Source organism: Bacillus rossius, assembly GCF_032445375.1.
Source record: "Bacillus rossius redtenbacheri isolate Brsri chromosome 4 unlocalized genomic scaffold, Brsri_v3 Brsri_v3_scf4_1, whole genome shotgun sequence".
NCBI lineage: Eukaryota > Metazoa > Arthropoda > Insecta > Phasmatodea > Bacillidae > Bacillus > Bacillus rossius.
In genome coordinates, this window is record NW_026962010.1 from 16,150,359 (window position 1) to 16,171,138 (window position 20,780).

The window sequence follows — 20,780 nt, forward strand, 5'->3', positions numbered from 1 at the left end:
AGTGTCCCAACATTTGCCTGACCAATTTGTACGACCAAACCAGGATTTGAACCTGGGAACTCTGGGATGTGCATTCTATTCTAACTACAAGAGACAAGATTTTATGGCTTTATTTTTAGACCTATTTCATTTATAAACCATATTTCAGTGTTAATGTTTTTATTTATGAATTCTGTTTATTCATGAAGATAGAATATTATGACACAAATGTTTTGTGATACTTATTTCACTACAACAGTGTCATTTTCACTGATGATGCACTTGGAACAATAAACATAAATCTGAAAGTACTCATTTGAAAAATGTAACAACATAGTAATGAAAAAATTTAGTTACTAATAACAGTTCCAATTTACTTACTAAATAATTTTTTTAAAAAAATTCATGTTGAATACATTACATTCATTGAATTTAATGTTTTAAATATTACATTTTTGTGATTTCAGTTACGTTTCGATTAAAAATGTTGATTAATTTCATGACAGTAGTTGCATTTTGGTGCTTTAAGTTGTATTAGCTTACATTTTGGTGTTATGTGGTGTATTAACATGTTTTCAGTGTTATTTCGGTTTTATCGCAATTCGCAGTATAATATTGTCCCTACACACCACTCTCACCTCACTCCATGGGTATTTACCACAGGTCTAAGCAAAGTCTGCATACATTATTTGTCTATAAACATTATATTTCTATGCTCATAACCTGAAAAATAAATAGACATAAGTTGCACTGTTTGTATAAATTTTAGGAAAATAATTACACACTTTTTTTATTTGCCACAACTGAGTTCTCATGTCAACAACAAATCTTGGGTAAAGGTAAGAAAACTAAGCTCTTGACAAACTTTAAATAAAAAAAAATTAGAAAGAAAAACATCATTTCAATGCTCCCGTTCCGGTCTCTCATTGTACATTGTGAAAAAAGCGAACTTGCTCGGGGCAAATGCACAAGGAACAAAGAACATCCAGAAATTCAAACATTGGATTTTACTATCTCCTGCGTCGGCTCGGCGCGTCATCTTCTTCCGTGTCGCTGAAGTATTCCGCGAGGTCGTCGTCCGCACGCTGGCCTGCGTCTGCGCTGATGGCTGGAGTGCCGTGCGATGCCTCCTTCCCCGCGGTGGGACCCACGCCCGCGTCCTGAGCTGCGGCCGTCCCTCCCTTGGCAAGTCTCTGGTAGATCATCATGGCCTGCATGCGGACAGAGACCACATCCACAATCTGCTATCCCTGCTTGCAGCCATGCTTCAAGTTTCACACCACTAGTTTGGCAGATTAAAGAAAATAGCACATTTAAGGCATTCAAAAATGTTTTCAAACTAAACATTTGGAATCACCTGTTCGTAACCAAACTAATTTTACTTATCACAGTTAAAATACTACCTAATATAACTATTACATTGTCTCACCTAATTTACACATACTTTTCTCATTGGCTGAAAGAAACCACAAAGAAGTTACAGTAAATCCCTGTAAAGAAGTTTATTCAAGGAACTTAGAAATTAAGATTTATTAGCACAGAAATTTTATTAAAAGGGAAAAATTGTATGTATTTATAGGTTCAGCGCTAATTTTTTTTTTGTTACTTACTATTTAGGAAGTTTACTTACAAGGGTTTTGCTGTATTTAAAAGAGCATAGCTGTAATGCACTACATATTTTTATACTATTCATTAATAGTTTTAAATGACACTTTTGTAATGTAAAATGAAAGAAAAGAAGCTATTCAGAAGGAAATTTTGTAGTTCTATATAATGACAAAACAAAAATATATTGGCAAAGAACTTAAAAATGTAACCTCTCTTAATGCAAATCACCATTCACTGATGGCTCAATGTGAACAAAGCTTCACTAACTAAAAAATACTGAAGAAGAACAGATTGGGCACAAACGACATATAATAAAAAAGTACAAAAGGATGTAAAGAGTACAGGAGAGGTGTAGCTTAAAACCGGGGAGAGAATTTGGTACATACACTACCAGAATCATCAACTAAATTAATTCACTATTACTATTTTAATTGTTTTATTTGTGGCAATGGTTCTTCATAATACATCCAGAAAGTATGATGATACCCAAATACCATAAAATAAAAAGCTGTGTTTGTTGGAGTACAAGGACCAATTTCACCACAAGCTACATATTTATATTAAGCTGTGTTCAAGAGCACTTTAGCTACATAATCACAAATTGCATTTCACCAACAAGTTCCTCGGAGTTAAGGCTTTACTTGCCCAATTTCGAGTGATTACCTACTTACACAAAGTTTAATTAGACATAAAAAAGGTCTTACAATTGTATCAGGTACTATTTAAAAACAATAAATATATTGTTACGACCTATATGGGAAGAACTGGGTTCATAAGGGATAGGAGATAGCACAATTAAGTTTGATTACAGTTTTATTAATTACTACAATCTAAATTACTAATAACTAAAAGTACTTAAAAATGTTTATTCACATTTACTCAATACCTGTATATGTTTACACGTAGGTTCACAGTGGTAGTAACATGCAACCATTCGGAAAAAAAAAATTGGTTGTCTGTAAAGTCGGTTGATGGACGATAGTTTCACGTGACGTCATAACAAAACATTGATGAAATGATGGCATACTTTTAGGAATAAAATTGAATCATTTTTATTGAATTATCACTATTTTGTACGGATACAAAGGAGTGAAATGAAATCTACAATTTAATTGATAAATTTACTTTTATTTGCACTCATTAATTCAAATATGTTTAATACTTTAACGAAGAGATTATTTCAACTATAACTTTTATACATGTTTGCTATTTAACTTCTTCCAATCTGTGTTATTCTGTTAAGGATAGGACGATGATGGGAAACGTAGGAAACAAATGGGAGTGTTTAAAGTTTAATGCGCCTCGAAAAAGTCAAATCGATGGTTGTTCCAATCGAGTGGAAGAGAGATAGATGCAGCGCAAGCGTACAATGAGCGTAACGGGACAATGAGCGTAACGGGACAATGTGCGTTACGGGACACTTTTTCGTGCGTGCAGCCGGCGTTCATCGATTTATTAAACGCTGTCACGTCATAATCTGTACACTAGTGGCTCCATCAGAACGTGCGGAAGCGAAGAATGAAGGATTGCATCCTGACCGGGCGCACAGTGACGAGGCACCGACCTGGGAGACGATGCCGGTGACGTCGCCGGCATTGCTGGGGAGGATGAGGGTGTTGTTGGTGCGAGCCAGCTGCTGGAACGCCTGCACGTACTGCTCTGCCACGTTCAGGGACGCCGCGTCCCGACCGTCCTGCAACACACCCCGGGGCAGCCGCCCTTCTCACGGCTTTCCTCCAGCACCTGGCACTGCCCAGGCCGATCTCAGTGAAGGGGACTTCTTCCGAAGTCAGATGTAGACAGTAATTGTCTCCTTCGGGTCTCACTACTGAGAAGGATAGGAAGTTGCCGAACCTTACTGTACGACCGTGTTACGGACATAGAGAAATGACACACGCTCACTGTTTGTATGTCTATGACCTATGATTCTCTGTTATAAAAATGAATTTACCCAAGGCGATAGGTTCAACAGTACACAAGCTGATGCACTGCAGCGCCATATATTAGAGAGTTACGAAAAAAATATAGCATAAAAACTTTCTCCGTGAAAAAACACTTTAATGTGCCAACTTTCAAAATGATGTGTCAAACGGTGTCCGCGTTTATCAATCTCAGATATATATATATACATACCAACATTCATTTTTATATGTATAGATTTCATTAAAAATTTTACTATGTTAATAAAAATAAAGCTAACCATTTTGGTTACATCAGAGCCAATAAAACCAAATTAAAAATTCAATATTAAACACTGATCATTTAATATTATATAAAATTAGTATTCCTGAAAGAAAATATTAATTCTGTTATAAAAGTATTTTTCTTGAACATAATTTAGTAGCTCTTGTACGAGAGCAGCAATTTACAGCAAACTTTTGCGAAAAAACAGCATTGGAATAAACCATAAAGGCACAACTAGAATTACTTCAACAGCTGCAAGAAATAAAAACTGTTTACACATGACAATATTAATTACTAAAATAAGCAAATACAATTCTCACCAATATTTTTGTAAGTTGAGCATTATACATAAAACATGTTCTCAGTTTTAAATTCTTTATAGAGAAACTTTCAATCATAGTGTATTTTGTGTGAAAAATCAAAGTAATAATTTTCTGTAATGGCATATGTTTATTTTTACCCTGTCACTGGAAATCTTCAGGTGTTAAAGTAAACAGAAAGCATAAAAGAAGAAAGAAAGTAAATTGAGCTGTAAATTCCTTCCCTTCTGACTAAAACCCTACCAACCCATAGTTTATCTTTTCAGATGTCACATTCCTCATTTCCTTGTGAAGGTTTGCCAGTAAACAGCACTCAAAAATGGTATGTGTGAAGCAGTTTGTAGGCACAATGAGTTTTTCAAATAAGCTCTTTTCAACTTAACAAACAGATAATTCCCCACAGCTTTCAAAAATTCACTGTTTCTCATGGATTTCCTGGCACCAAAAAAATTTGCGGCTGATTCACGGTTTCCCAATTTTTCTAGTCAGGTGGCCACCCTGATACATGTCTGTGCAGCAAGGCAGCAGCAGGACATTGCTAGCAAACACACGTAGTGAGGGATGGAAGAAACTCTGAACACACTATACTAGTGCTTAAATGAACATCTATTCTGCTGATCAATTTTCACAATCCTGCCAAACACGAGCAATTTATAGCCAATACTTTTGCCGAGTTTAAAAACTGTCATAATGTTCACACTCGCACCATGTTACCACCAGGATGTCTACAAATACCTGGTGAATCAAACTCAGGACCTTAAAAACATTTACATCAAGTGATTTATATAAATATATTAATTAATCATCTATAAACCTATCCCTCACTTAGCACGACTAATTCCGTAATTCGTTCCTAAAAATGCTTGTGTTATTCGAAAGCGCGTATTCTGAAGTATTAGTTTCCATAAATAGCAACGCTAATTTATTTAATGTGTTCCAAAATTGTGTAGGAAAATATACTTTACGTAATATAAATAGTAAATACATAGAATAACACTCAACGATAAGTATGTCACACCATTAATCTTTATATGCCTCCCACTTTGTATGACAAATACGACACCGCGTAACTTTATCGTCAGTAGGCTGGCTGACTTGCCTGCCTGAGCATGACCTTTAACTCACATCGCGTACATTTCCATGAACATTACAAACCATCCTTGACTGACAGTGAAACCAATATTACTGTCCAGATAATTACATTTTAATATTTCAAAAATTAAAGTGCTTATTCGTGTATCACCACCTGGTTCACACCAATCCTGTCAGGCCAATGATTATTTTTTTCATTGCAACATTCATTTAACAACCTTTTCCACGTGAATCATCTGTTAATTTCTGTTCCGATATCTAATGTAAAATATATTCCCACTAGTACAACCAACAGCATCAGACTTATATAAACTTTTGGTAAGAGTCCTTATTTCGTATGATTGTGCACAGTTGACTTTGCTTAAAACTAAGTGCAACTAACATAAGCGTGGCTTTCATGACAATCTGCGTGCCGTAATACTTCTAATTTTGTCTTAAATACTTGAACACGATGCATTATGAGTGATCAAGCACGTACAGTTACCAGCAGCTGAATGGGCAGACGCTGCTTTTGTTTGTGTGAATTTCCTGTCACTGGCTAGACTGAGTTCACGGCCCGGTTTGTGGCCAGGCGACAACGGTACGGCACGGTGGCAAACGTGCGGACTTAAAAACATTTTTGCTCCTTTACACTCCATAGCTGGAATTTAACTTGCCATAGCTGATGTTTGTACAACAGCCGATAGCGTAGACAGACCTGCACGCACATCTCTTCCCCTCTTGTTTAGCTAACTGTATCCCACGGCACATCTGTTGTTTACAGAAGTTGAAACAGACTTCGTGGCTCGACTTTTTTGCCTGCCGAGATTTTGTGGTAACTGAAATTTACAGACGTGCTATTCAAGACTGGGGCAGTAAAATTCACATCGCGCTAAATCAATCCGTGCAATCTGAAGACGTGCTAAGTGAGGGATATGTGTATTAATTAATAATCAAAATTAAACATAAAACAAAATAGACCTTTAAGTTTCATCAATGCACCAATATTTAAGTTAGAAACCAAAAACATTTTCAGAGAAAAATTTCAAAGTAGCGTAAATGTAAAGTCTTAAACTATTTATATTTAATATGCTATCATAAACTAAACAGAAGCACAAAAAAAAACAAAATACATTCTAGCAAAAGGCTGCTGAAAATTAAAGCTTCCAAGACTTCCAGCACCATTAATTTTATTTTTTTTACTTTTTTTCTGACTTTCATTAACTATACACATCCTGACCACATAAATAACCCACTGACAGACACACAGAGCATACCCAACTACAAAACTCTGTAGGTTTTGGGCGTTTCAACCACATCTGAGCTGTAACTTTCACATCCATCCTGGCAGATATTGCAGTAATGACCCACCAAACTTCAGTAGTAAATTTTTTTATGACCATAACCAAATATTTTTATGCCAGCTCAAGTCCCTTCACAGTTCTGTGGTCCCCATGGCATGTGTATAGGTGCCGCAATATGGCAGAAAAATATATGCTTCAAGACGACACTTTTTATCGCAAAATGGTCACATGTATCGCAACTGCAGCAAGGTTGTCTAGTGCCATGGCCAAATTGAAAACATGGACAAACCTCAGATTTAAAACAAGTCAGATTGTAAAGACGAAGGAAAATTGAAGACAATGACGAAAGCATTATGAAAACCATTGAGAGTTTCTGTGGGCTTCCTGCCCCTACATGCCCTAGAGTGGACCAGGAACAGGGGCACCCACCTTTGAGACGAGGGAGCGCGCCACCAGCTGCAGGCCCTTGGCACGAGCGTCCGCCACGGCCAGCATGGCCTGGGCCTCCCCGCTGGCCTTGTTGATCTGCTCCTGCTTCTCCGCCTCTGCGACACGACAGACACGACACAGCAGCGGCGTGAGAACCCACCGTGCGCTCAAGCCAAGCGCTTCACTGCTACAACACATGGCGCTGTTGTCACACCAGAAGCATGTGAGGTACTGCAAACAGTCCAGCTGTTTACAGTTTTATTTTATTGTCAGAACTATTATTATAAATTAATTTTTTTTTTTTTATTAACTGACTTAAATGTGTAGGAGTTTCATTAACTCCAGTTGGAAATACTTCTCACAGTTTCCTTGTGCCTTGGTTGCTACAACAAACCAACTTAGGAGGGCTTCGAAAATTAGAATAGAAAGGTTAACTGAATGACGCCGTTGCTGGAGATTTGAAGACACGCAACTACTGTGATTTAGCTAACAGTCATCGGCAAAGTGCTAGTTACAGGAAATTATGATTTTTCGAGTATCAGAATAAGGGAGTATTGACGCCCCAATAAGTCTTCCACATCGGTCACAACCGTTTAAGAGTGCGACGAGATGACTGTGCTGCTGAACTTGGTTCTTACTATACATATTATCAATGGTGAGACTATTCCAAATCTTAAGACTTTTCAGCAGCCACAGAAATCGCTGATTTCTGATGTCGTTCCAGTTCCAGCATCCATAGCAGTAGTTGTTCTTTGCAGCTATCCGTATATGTCCCTGCCATCGGAGAGACTACCCAGAGGTACGAAGGAAGCAGAGCATCTTCTCTACCGTCACATAGCAGCTAGTCGCTTGGGATTTGTGTGTGTTCTGTCTTGACTGACATCAATTATATCTAGAGACATTTAACGTCATCAATATTGGCTCGTAATACTACTGAAGGGTTGGCTTACAAATTAACATAAAAATTAACATGTAGTTTTGCACAATTACGATTACAATTGTGAGGTGCGAGTGAAAATCATTACAGGAAACAGTACCTGTTGTAGTGAGTCTTGCTGTGACAGCATTAACATTGTATTTGCAAAGAAGTTACCATAAAAACATTACGATAGCCAAAAAAAAATCTTTCATTACACAAATTTATTGTAAAATAAAACCTGCAGTGCTACAAATTTCCTAATAAAAGTAAAAAATGTCTGTTGTCATATAATAAAATACATAATCTATTCATCTATAAAATATTATGGAAGAGTCACTCTATGCCACTGGTTATTTGCTACAGGCTCATCTGTGTTGATGTCCAGGACGGACTGATTTATGGTATTACAGTAGAACCCTGTTATAATGAATCTGAAGGGAGTAGTTAATATGTTCACTATAGAGGGGAAACTTTATATCTGGGAAAACTTTTATATTTGCAATACATACTCAAAAGCATAATCTTAACTACACATAGGCCTAAGCCAAGAAAAGAATGAATGAAAATACTCAAAGCAAGTTTTATGAGCAAATGCAGATATTTTTAATACACTACACATGTACAAACTTTCTATTAATGGTTCTTCATCGGCGTATTTTCCTTTTTTCAGGCGTTTAATACTCTGTGACGTATTCGCAGCTTGAGAAAGAAGATTGTTCAGCTTGTTTAATATTGTATTTAATGTGGATGTTGCAATTCCCAGTTCCTTTGATATTAACACGTGCGGGACAGTGGGGTTGGAGTCTACCTTTTTAATAATGTCCAGTTTATCTCGCACAGATAATGCCTTACGTTTTTTAACGCGTTTTTCACCCGTTTCTATGTACGTATTTCTTATTGAAGCACATTTGCAGCTTAATAACACGAAATTCTTTTTATCGTCAAAAGTAAATAAACGAAAAATAACGAGTCTGGCGCATCAAAGATCACTACGTATCATTTAGTATCGCAGTTGCTAAAGCTGGAACGAAAATTTAAAAATTTATTACTTTCTATGGAAAAATTTAGTCCACAGAGTTCTATCTAGTGGTAGTCTTACGAACCTTACTCGATCAAAATGTCCGAAATGTAAACGATAAATATGAGACGTAAAAATATTGAATTTACCAATTTACTGCTATAATGTACATACGTATTTGTGTGGCGGTAATTTATGTTAGATTTTGATAACTTATTAAATGTACACGCGTTCGCCCATTCTTTAACTATGCAGGGAAAACTATTTTTTATTTTCACCAAACTGAGCACCATTTCTGGCTACACGTAGCCTACCGAGGCCACTAGATTACGACTTGTTTATAATATGAACAGTGGACAATCGAGTAGCATATTGCGGAGAAAAACGTTAATGTGATCCAGAATAGATGTTTTGTGAAAATACTTGTAATTATTATATGAAAATATTTCAGATAAATGTGCATTATGTCGGCAAAATTTGTTCGTGGTACACGGGAAAACGTATCAACATTGACAAAAGTTGTGCGCTATGTCCAATAAATTAATACATAACCTCACATCATTTTGCCGGGACCGAGACGGAAATTCACAATAAACGGGAATTCATTATAGGCGGGTTCGCTATAAACGGGTTCTACTGTATAGTGTATTATATTGTTGTATTGGGCGCGGGACTACTCACCAGATGCGAGGATCCTCGCTTGCCGTTTGCCCTCCGCAACATTGATGTCAGCTTCTCGTACACCTTCAGACTCCAGGATGGCAGCCCTCTTCTTGCGCTCTGCTTCCACCTGCATCTGCATTGCCTCCTGCACTCGCGAAGGCAGCTTGATGTCACCTGCACAATGCATCAACTGATAAAAGTGATAAGGGATCATGATTCAAAAAAAAAAATTTCATTTCATAGCGCACAGGCTGAGTAAAATAATGTGAAATATTCTTCGAGCAAACTAACTAACTCAGGCTACAAAAGATTGGCTAGACTAAACTAAAAAATTAGTGCCTCAACTAACAATACACATTTAATAAGCCTCTTTTATTTGGCATCTACATAGCTGAAAAAAATAATTGGAACGTCAATTAGCAAAATAAATATTTAATTGTGAATACTGCTTTTCTTAATTTCAGTGGTAAGTTAAACCCAACTTTTGCAAATCTAAATCTCAAATTGATTCCTAAATAAGTGCCTAAAATCAGAATCTATATCTCAAGAGTTTGGAATTAAATATTGGAATATGAGCAAAAATTGCACACAAACAGAATTTCTGGAAGAAAAAAAATTCAACCATTAAAATTTACTTTAAAAATTAATAATCAGCTAATTTTAATATTCAGGATAAATCATTTACTTTTTTCCACTCATGTTCTCTGAAGAGTTAACCAAACATTCATAGAATGTTGTATGTAGCTGATGGCATTTTCAAACATTATTTCTTTGATAGATTCTGTAGAGATAAATAACATTGTCCTTGTCAACCACACAAATGCAAGGGTTTGAATGTATGAATTTCACTTCTTCAAACTAAAAAAAAACTAAATAATTAAAAAGAGTGGAGATATGGTCATGACAAAAACAAAAATGGAGTAAGATGCATTGAATAAGAGGGTGTTGAGTTGGAACAGTGGAAACTAATAAGCATCTATGAAGTATATTGGATGGAGAAGGCAAAAACAAGGAGGAAATAGTGACGCAAGAAACAAAAAGGAGATACATTCTACAGGCAGATGAGAGAGTTGATGTGGAAGAAGCAGGTAGCATTAAAATGCAAGCAAGTGTTGTACAAGTGCCCACAGTCACGTACTGATGAGACACTTGGACTGTGGAAAAGATAGATGCTGGGGAGATCAGAGCAGCAGGAATGAAGTTCTTGAGGAGTATGTTGGCAGTTACGAGAATGACAAAAGAGAGGCTGCCGAGGAAAATGAAGTTGAAGAGGAAGATGGAGGCATTTTACTTTGCTGACCTGGCTACAAGCTAAATGTAGTTGAGAATTATGATTTTGATAATGACTTCTTCAAATATTTTCCTTTATATCTTTTTAAGTGAATATCAAATGTTTCGAATATTGATAATCTTTATCTACGGACACGTGCACTAATGCTAACTATTATTATGAAACTTACGAATTTCATACCGCAGACAAGTGATCCCCCACGCAGCACTGGCTTTGTTTATAGACTCCACAATGTTAACATTCAAATTCTCTCGTTCTCTGAAAACATTGTCCAAGGATATCTTGCCCAGCTCGGATCTGAAACGAATACAAAGTCCTAAAGAGAATGCTCTGGAATTGATCACGGCCACAGAATGTTGTTGTAACTATTTTTTTTTATTTGTCATAATACCTAAAAATACGTATGTTTCCAAAATGAAACAAAGTATAAATAATGACCAATTTGACAAAAAAAATGTACAACTGAAATGTCATCCACCCGATGAAACTAACTGGTAGAGTTACAAGTTTTCAGCCACTCACCGCATCGTCGTCTGGGCAAGCTGGGTGATAGCAAACTCTGGATCTTCAACGCCATAACTCGCAAGATATGGATTGATTATCCTCAAGTAAAGAACTCCATCAATGTTCAGGTTAACATTGTCTGGAAAAAAACTGGTACTTATGTAATTTAGAAGTAAGGCAATTAAAAACAGTATACAAATATGATAAATATTTAGAAATGAATTTATATTTCTTTCTTTAAATTCCTTTTTTTTTCCTGCAATAATGCCATTTAGCGATTGTAGCATTTCCTATATCAACAACTTGGAACACCTCTACTTGGAACAAATGGGCTACAATGATGACAGTAAGACACTATTAGTACTGACATTAAAATAATTGTACATTCTTAATCCAACAAAGTATTTAAAATATGTACTCACAAAACTACCGTATTTACTCGCACATAGGTCGCCATCGCAGATAGGTCGCACCCATAATTTGAGGTCTTGAATTTGGTATTTAAGATTCCCCCCATATAGGTCGCACCGGTAATTCATTACCGCGCCGTGCGCCGTGCGCGGAGAAAGGTCATTGTACTCGATCAGCTGCTGTTACGGCGCGCCTGCTGGCTCTCATTGTTCACTGAGCTGCGCATGCGCAGTATAAATCACTCTACGCTCCGCCCAGACTCGTGACATTCCATCAGCAGCCAGCCAATAGATGCGAGCTTAGAGGAAAAAAATATAAGCTCCACCTCCCGTGTACCAGTTTTATCCAGTTCTAATACCAGTTTATTGGTATACGCACCAGTTTTCTCGCTGCCGTGACATGTTCAAGTTTACGTCCATCTTGATGTCTTGATAACAGTAATTAATTAATTACAATCCCCAGAAATAAATTGTTAGTTTAAAAAATATGCGTCAACTGTACAATACTTCAGAAATTATAAAAAAAGTATAAAACAGTTACCAAGACTCCGCTCATTTTATCTTGTGAAGTTTGTCTCGTACCAGTATTTCAGCAAGTCGTGACGTAAATACAGTACGAGAAATTAACAATCAGCCACGTTCATACATTCGTGAGTTTACCTTTTTCCCTCGTGCATTTTAGATCTTCTTCTGCTATAATTACTCGGACTTTTACACGCCTAGGCTTAAATTATTACATGTTTAGAAATAAAAGCAACTTTTCATGTTATAAAATATGTATTTTTTCGATTTTAAATGTTCATTGCCGACTATAAACGTTACGTTTCTCGCTATGTTTTTAGGCCTACTAGCTAATCTTATCTACTCTTAAAGTACCCACGGTATTTTCTGGTTTTTTATGGTTGTTACGTGACGTAAATAGCGGGATGGATTTGATTTTTGTGTCGTAATTTGCGTGAAAGTATTGTATTGGACTAAATGGGAACTAAACGGGACCTGAAGAATATAGTGCAAATAACGGGAAAACGTAAATAACGGTAACGTAAATAAGGGGTTTCGCTGTATGTGTACATCGTAAATAAATTTGCCTATACCTATATAAACTTCTTATTCGCATTTTAAAGCAAAATATTGCAAAAAAAAATTCCTCAAAAATTTTTAAAAAATTTTTCTTCACATATAGGTTGCACTTCATTTTTTCCCCATCAAATCTGGTAAAATTGCCGCGACCTATATGCGAGTAAATACGGTATTACATCACACAATTACGTAGTATATTTCACTCAAATAAAGTTAGATACCAGTTTCAATGTTTTCTAAATGCCAGGTAGCACAGTGCAACTGAACAATCATCTTAATTTGAATGTCAACTCAACTGCATAAACTTTCATGACACAATTTTTACGCTACGCATTTCTAAGCACTTACCAACTGTTATGGCACTCTGCTTAGGAACATCTATTGCTATTTCCTTCAAGCTTTGTACGTACTTCACTGTATCTATTATGGGCAGTAGTATGTTAAGTCCAGGCTCTAATATCCTGTGAAATTTACCCATCCTTTCCACCACCCAAGCCTGAAACATTCATTGCAACATCACAAATGACTACACTAATCATACATGTAGTGGTATTCACTAACCCACAATGTGGTTTACACAGCACGGCAATACAATTGTCCATCTCACATTTATTTTCCTTCCTTTTTTTCTTTATAAATTATATATAGGTGCTGGGAATGCAACTAAAATGTAATTAATTACTAGCCTGTCTCTCTACAACTTGGAAATATTTTGGTTTTAAAACAGTGATTATTTACACTTTGCATTACTGAAATAAAATACTCTTTCATTATTGACAAGACTATTATTTTGTAATTATAAATATATTGTGGGTTAAAGTTCCATATCATGTATTCAAGTTTATCCAAGTTCATCCTGATGACAAGATCCCCTATACATCAGTCCAATGGTACATGATGCTTGCTGCTTTAATTTAATAAGTCGAAAGATCCTGGACATAACAAAAACTCAAATATCACAATACGAACAAATTACGTCAGGTATTTTAAAAAAAATTTTTCTTCTTTCTGATACTTTTTGCGATCATAATTCATCGTCATATTAGATGTTTTTGTTATGTCCAGTATTATTCGACGTACTAAATTAAAATAATCATTGTGTACCACAGGATCGATATATACAGGACCATGTCATCAGGATGAAGGGATAAACTAGGATACTGTAGGTACGTGATACGGAACTTTTACCCATTTCAACAGGAAGTGTTGAGTCTTTAAAAAGTTCACTATCCACCCCCTCCCCAGAGAACTGCTTCTCGGAGAGCCACGCTGGAGGAACAGGCACGCACCTCCTGCTGTGGGACGAACATGACGACAGTGTTGAGTGGCGTGGAAGATCTGCATCGCACAGGTACCACCGAACCCCAAATAAAAGGGCTGTTCTCCAACTGGTTGATTGGACCAAAAACCTGTAAACAAAACTCAGAAAAATAAACCTCACACAACAAAAATGAACCTTGCATATGTATTTCACAAAACCAAGAATACAACTATTTTATTTAATGACCCCAGAAGCAAGCATCAGTAGAACCACAAAAATATTTATATCGCTACAACACATTGCTCCCAAAAACTGTATAACACTGATAATGGCAAATAGAATAGAAATTGACACAGAGAATATTGATGTTGCTAGTACTGACATCGCAAATGTCAATATAGGAAATGAATATAGAACCTTTTGGTTTTTGTGGGTTATAATCTGAAAAAATAAGATGATTGGGTTACATACCCAGACTAAGAAAAATTTATAATGGAATATTAAAGACAAAGGCTTCCAACACATTCCTATACCACTTACAACACTGTGTGTTGAATTTTTCATACCTACAAAAGTCTGTAGAAAAAAAAAAAGGTTTCAACCTTTTTTTTTACTGTCCAAACAACACACGTTATACTTGAAGCTATTGAACCAAAAAGTATATAAACATGAAATGGCTCTTAAATGCTACACATAGGTAATGACCCTTTTAATAAATCATGAGCAGTTTGTAAATGGCATGTTAACACCTGGAGCTCTGTGTGTGTGTGTGTGTGTGTGTGTGTATATACTGTAACGCCCCTCGTGCCTCAAAATTGAATTATTTTAAATTAATTAAAAAGAGCCTTGGAAACTTGCTGGGTAAGAAATATAAGAAAAATAAGTTTATTGACCAGAGGTGGCACGAGGTGGAGAACAAGACAATTTGGAACTCCCTGACACAAGCAACTTGGGGAGCTGGTGGATCGTTTACGGGAAGACGGTATATCATAAATAAATTAACACTACACAAGTAGCTTGGTCTATAGGTTCCCTGTTTTATTTAAAAAAGGTAATTAATGAATTCCGTTTTCATTTGATTTGGCATTTAACAGTTTCCCAATTAATATATTAATTATATACTTAAGTTTTTCGAGATCGGGCCGGATAACGTCGGGTCGCGGAAACCTCTCTTCTAACGTGACCCGCAGTGGAGGTGCAGGACCACGAGCTGGGAGCAATTTGTCTCTCCAGCACTTCGACCCTGTCTGAAACCCAAATCAAATTCAAAACGAATTAGACTTGCTTCCAGACAGTTCTACACCGTCGGCGCAAAAGGCCAACAAACGGGAATGTGGGGGAAAGGCCGGATAACTCACCAAACAGGGTGTAGAGTTCGGAGCTCACTAGGTGTCTCGCGCCGACATCAGGATGCCGCGGACCGAGAAGTCAGGATGCGCGGACAAAACCAGAATTTTTAGAATTAAATAAGAATAAATAAAAATTTAACTACGCATGACTTTTCTAAAAACTACCTCTGCCTGGCTACTGTACAAACGGGATCACATCCCTTAAGCAAGCTGACTACATTCTCATGCACTTGAAAATCACCGTTCCCGCAAAAAGCCTCTTAGCGCAGAGGACGTAGAGGAGACGTGGTCAGTAGCCGAGGTCAGAGGGCTGAGTGCCCCGCAATCGGACAAAGCACCTAATTAAATCGGGCGGTAAGGCCCCGGGTCAAAGGAGGGGATAGGTTCGTTTCTAGGCCGAAAATTTCCGAAGGAGTCCGAGGCGGGCGTGACAACAACACGACATGCGCGCTCTCTACCGGACCGAAACGAAAGCAACGAACAATCGACTTCTCCGGGCCGCGAGAGGAAAGCATAGTGCCTTATGGTACCGCGACGCTGCTTTCTAGCGGCGTAAGGGGGAACTACTTTAGGCGGTGAGCTGACTTGCCACCAGGTGTCATGAGGGCAAGCTCTGCACGCTGGCGAACAGCCCCGCGGTTACTTTTTTCTCCGCTAGATGTCAGGGATGTGTCTGTCGGACCCGGGAGAAGGTTTTTGCATCAGGTCATCGTCCCGTCCGGTCACTGCTCCTAGCTTGATTTCTCAGAACTAAAGTGTGGTGGAGAGAGAGAAAGGGGGGGCAGAAGTAGCCACTAAGGTGGGAACGCAGCTCCACTGGAGACTGCTTCGTGACGAGACATGCTATTCTCAGCAGGCCTCTACAAGGTAGCAGCTTGCTGCCCAGGAGCTGCTCAAAGCAGTTTTGGTCATGCAGGGAATTAAAATTACAAACTCGGGACGTGACTGCAGGCGAGAGAAATTTCAACCGGGCTGACCATGTCCACATTAGACAGCAAAATATCAGATTGGCCCCCTGGGAAGGGGCTTCGGTCCACTGGCACAAAGTTTAAATCCGTGGCGTACACCGGCCTAACAAAAAGTAAATCACCCCCATTAACAACCAGATAAATTTAAAAAAATAGAAACCCCAAAAAATTTTAAAATTATAGAAAAAATTAAAAAAAGTGACGAAATGCCTAATTTCCGGCACAATACACACACACACACACACACACACATGTACCTAATTAATGGATGTCGCTGCATTTCATAATGTAAAGTAAAATATTCGAAAATATATGTTTCACACCCTACACACATCCTTAAATATAGGGATTGTTTCTTAATTCCTAATAGTCTGTAAAAAATTATGGTTTATAGCTTACATTACTACACCAAAATCAGAGGTCGTGGCTTCTGGGAATGAAAAGTAAATAAAAACTGAAAATATGTTCTTCAAGTACTAGAGAAATCACTAAATTTACCCTGAAAACATGATTTCTTAATTCCTACTGGTTCATGAAAAATAACAGTTTAAAGCTTTTTGCAAAGCTGCCGCCATTCAATGTTTACCTGGGATTGTACATCTCTTTGTTTAGCACAACTTAGCCAACTATGGAGAGATAAAAATACACTAATTTTTCCGTTTCTTATATGGAAGTTTATCCCTGGATCCAGAAGGTTTGATCCTGTTGGCTTGATCCTGTGGTACATGATGCTTGCTGTTTTAATTCAGTACATTGATAGATCCTGTATGTTTAATCCTGTGGTACATGATGCTATCTGTTTTAATTCATTACATCCAAAGATCCTAATGTAATAAGCCTGTTGGCCTGATCCTACGGTACATGATGCTTGTCATATAATACTTAATTATGCTGTAAGTCGAATAAAAGGGAATTTTTTACAACCTACAATCATAATTCTTTCTTATTTCACTATTTCTTTAATGTGCAGGATCTTCCGACATACCTAACAAAAACAGCAAGCATCATGTACCACAGGATCATGCCAACAGGTTCATACCATTAGGATCTTTATACGTACTGAATTAAAACAGAAAGCATCACCCATGTACCACAGGATCAAGTCAACAGGATCATGCCATCAGGATTAAACCTTTAGGATCCAGGGATAACTTGGATAGGTATATAAAACACATAGCGATTAAGAACACAGAATATATGATGGCTATAATCAAAGAATTCCCTGGAAAGACTGCAAAATTCAATGTATCAGCTACTTCAGTACCACAACGTGTATTCCTTGCACAGAAAAACAACGTTAACAATTAAATTCAAATTTTTGGCTTCCATTAGACTCATTTGCTGCAACGTGACTCAAAATAGTACGTACTTTAAGTGCAATGTAACAAAACAAAAACTTTTTTTACATATTCTAATAAAACAACATACATGAAACACAAGCATTAAAAATTCCTTACAACTACAATACAATTGTTATTTTAACAAATTTCATTAATACAACACCAACTACGTTGACGATGACGTCGACCCACGTGTCGACCCAGCTCTCACAGCCCGTTATGCCACGCCAACGCCTTCTCCTGCCGTGTGTCGTGTGCGCGCCGAATAGTGCAGTGTGACTAGGGCGAGGGGGGTGGGGGGGGGGGGAGAGATTCTCGCACCACAAGAATCAACGGTAAAAGACGAACTTCCTTGAAGGAATGGACGCTGTATTTACAGCAGGACAAATCTTGTAAATATTTATTAACATTATTTTATTGTAATTATTTAATTTTATCATTTGAAGTGTTTATGTGTTGTTTTATCATTGTTCACTGGGCGACTACGTCACACCCGTCGCGGGACGCGGGGAGGGGGAAGGGATGAGCCGCCGCGCGCCGCGCCGGAGCGCGGAGGGGAGTTAGTCATTTCCAGGCAGGCACAAGGAGCGGTCGCGTCACGAGAGGAATCGTGCCTCGAGACGGTCGCCGAGCCTTGAGCCAACCAGCAGTAAGTGGACGTCGGCGTCGCGATGCAGGCATAGCGGCAGCTTAGTCAGTATCCGAATTTCAACTTGTTCATATTTATGCGGCGAGGATTAGTAGCATGTACAGACCTGCCAACAATCAAATTTAAAAAATCATGAGGTCCTCGATAAAGATTTTCAGGCCCATACATACAGGTTAGATATAAAAAACAATCAATGAGACTCTTTAAATTTAAGTGACATACCTGTACATATGTTACATGGCCTCTGCTTCAAAATTTATTTCAACAAATTATAGGTTGCAGATTTAATTTAGTTGAACATAATTTAGCGCTGTCGTGTAGTGATAATGCAGGGCCGCAACTAAAAAAGATGTAAAATAACATTCTGCTCGTGTAACACTATTATCACTGTTCACAGCCAAATTAATTTTTTTATTGGAAGCAATACACTTCACGTGTTAGTTGTGTTTTTTTGTAGCGACATGTTTCACAATGTCTCCTCTTCCACTATGCGAGATAGAAAAATCAGCACGGCACACGCTACAAAATGCAAAATTGCTTCCTTTACGTGACTCGAGTATTGATGGAAACTCGTTACTGAAAGCTTTCGTAAAACTTGTTTTGTAAAATCTTGGGGCCCCGAAAAATCGTGAGGAAACACTATTTTGGCGTGAGGGCATGAGATGGACCTTAAAATCGTGAGCCTCACACCAAAATCTTGAGAGTTGGCAGGTCTGCATGTACGTTGTATATATCATCTTACGGGGCAATTTAGGTCTGAGTATAATAGCTTGTAGCATAGTGTGTCAGTGTCGCACCACATTTCCGGGTGTCTCTGAACTATCGGACGTAATATGCTGCAGATTAGCCTGAACGTAACACCGAGTATCCGGTCAGGAGAAGAACCTATGGTCGCCGCGCGCGAAACTAGACTGTCGCAGGCGGGGCTGGGACAGCCCCATGAACATGTACCCTGTATTAATAAATCGGGTGTGCGTCACAGACTGGTGGTGAATAATTATACATCTTAGCTTGTCCCTCCTTGGCCACACTGGCCGAACCCCACTCTACCTAGTACAACTGAGCAACCGGGCGTCGAACGAGGGAGGGCGAGCAGAACGACAACGAATGTTCTGCTAAATAAAATTTTTAAAAACCCACACAGGTAGACATTAACAATGAATGTCTGCATTTACATGAATACATAGGTGTTGTAATGTAAATTGTAAATCTATTTTTTCACAAACCAGTAGGAATTAAGAAACCTTCCGTGCAGGGTTAATTCAGGAACGTCTCTAGTATATGGAAAAGATATATTTCTATTTATCGTGTGTTAACAATGCATGGCGGCGGTAGTGTACGGCACACTTACTATAAAATTTTAATTTTTTTTACAAACTAGCAGAAATAACGAAACCATTCCCGGGAAGTAAATTTAGGAACGTATGTACCTAGTGTGTAAAAACTATGATTTTCTATTTATTTTATTTCCGTTCTAAAAAGCCGCGAAGTCCGTTAATTACCAATATTAAAACTCCACAGCTGTGACGAGTTTAATAGAACAGTTAGGTAAAAGTATAGAGAAATTCTTGTGAACACCACCGGAAATTATCAAAATAATTTACATTACCTTTGGATTTGAAATATGACTTGAACATAACCTAAGCCTTGAAAGCATATTTTAAAAATTACTTTCTGTGACTGTACTTAAAAATAATAAATCAAATACACCGAACGCTAAAATTATGTTTCAATTAATATGACACGGTATTATTAAATAATAAAGTCACAAACAATCGGCATAAATATAAAACGATACCATCGCCGTTCGCTACATACAGTACATCACAGAGAGTAAATAATTCAAACAACAGTAGCCAATACTACATTTTAAGCTATTTCCAAACTTTTTGTTTTACCGAAAGGGAAAGGTTAATAAAATATTAATTGGCATTTTTATTCAGTTAACTAATTACCAAATACTGCAATAGGTTACTGTAGCAAAATAAAAACTTTTTAAAAAATAAAATACTACAGATAAGTTTGCTCTAAACCAACAATAAAATGTCAATCAACATATGAAAGACAATAAGAATTCAATAGTTTCATATATTTACATGATAATTAATTTAAATGTATAATTTGTGTTCTTTATTTTATTTTTAAGAAAAAATGCAAAATTTGTTGATATCCTAAAAATGTTTTCATTGTTTAATATACAATTAAGACTTGTTCCTCCGAAAGCCATAAAGCCCGGCCTCCCCCGCCAGTATTAAACCAGGTTGACGTCGTCTGGCCGACGACCACCCCAGAGCCCGACCTGCACCTGCCAGTATACGCTCCCGCTAACGGAAAACACCCCTGGCCATGGCCCACCCGAGTCAGGCGAGCCGAACAGCAATTAAAGGCAAAACCGCGGAAACCTGAGTAGACAAGAGAAGAACCGTACCCATT

The 20,780-nt window shown here is 37.6% G+C and overlaps 1 protein-coding gene across 1 annotated transcript; it reads right to left on the reverse strand.

The window, feature by feature from the left end:
- Positions 1 to 752: 752 nt before the first annotated feature.
- Positions 753 to 20,357, reverse strand: LOC134541748 (stomatin-like protein 2, mitochondrial). Its single transcript, XM_063385407.1, has 9 exons — positions 19,957 to 20,357; positions 14,070 to 14,189; positions 13,129 to 13,276; positions 11,309 to 11,429; positions 10,956 to 11,083; positions 9,514 to 9,669; positions 6,896 to 7,011; positions 3,152 to 3,280; positions 753 to 1,190 (listed from the first exon to the last, which is right to left on the reverse strand). The coding sequence occupies exons 1-9, from the start codon at positions 20,002 to 20,004 to the stop codon at positions 990 to 992; spliced, it is 1,167 nt and encodes a 388-aa protein (XP_063241477.1). The 5' UTR covers positions 20,005 to 20,357; the 3' UTR covers positions 753 to 989.
- Positions 20,358 to 20,780: the final 423 nt, after the last annotated feature.

Coding starts and splice junctions, on each gene's coding strand:
- LOC134541748 (XM_063385407.1), bottom strand. CDS start 20,004: ATGCTTTCAAGGCTTAGGTTATGTTCAAGTCATATTTCAAATCCAAAG. Junction 13,277..14,069: donor TGTTCGTCCCACAGCAGGAG/GTGCGTGCCTGT, acceptor TGAATGTTTCAG/GCTTGGGTGGTGGAAAGGAT. Junction 1,191..3,151: donor TCACCGGCATCGTCTCCCAG/GTCGGTGCCTCG, acceptor GTCCGCATGCAG/GCCATGATGATCTACCAGAG.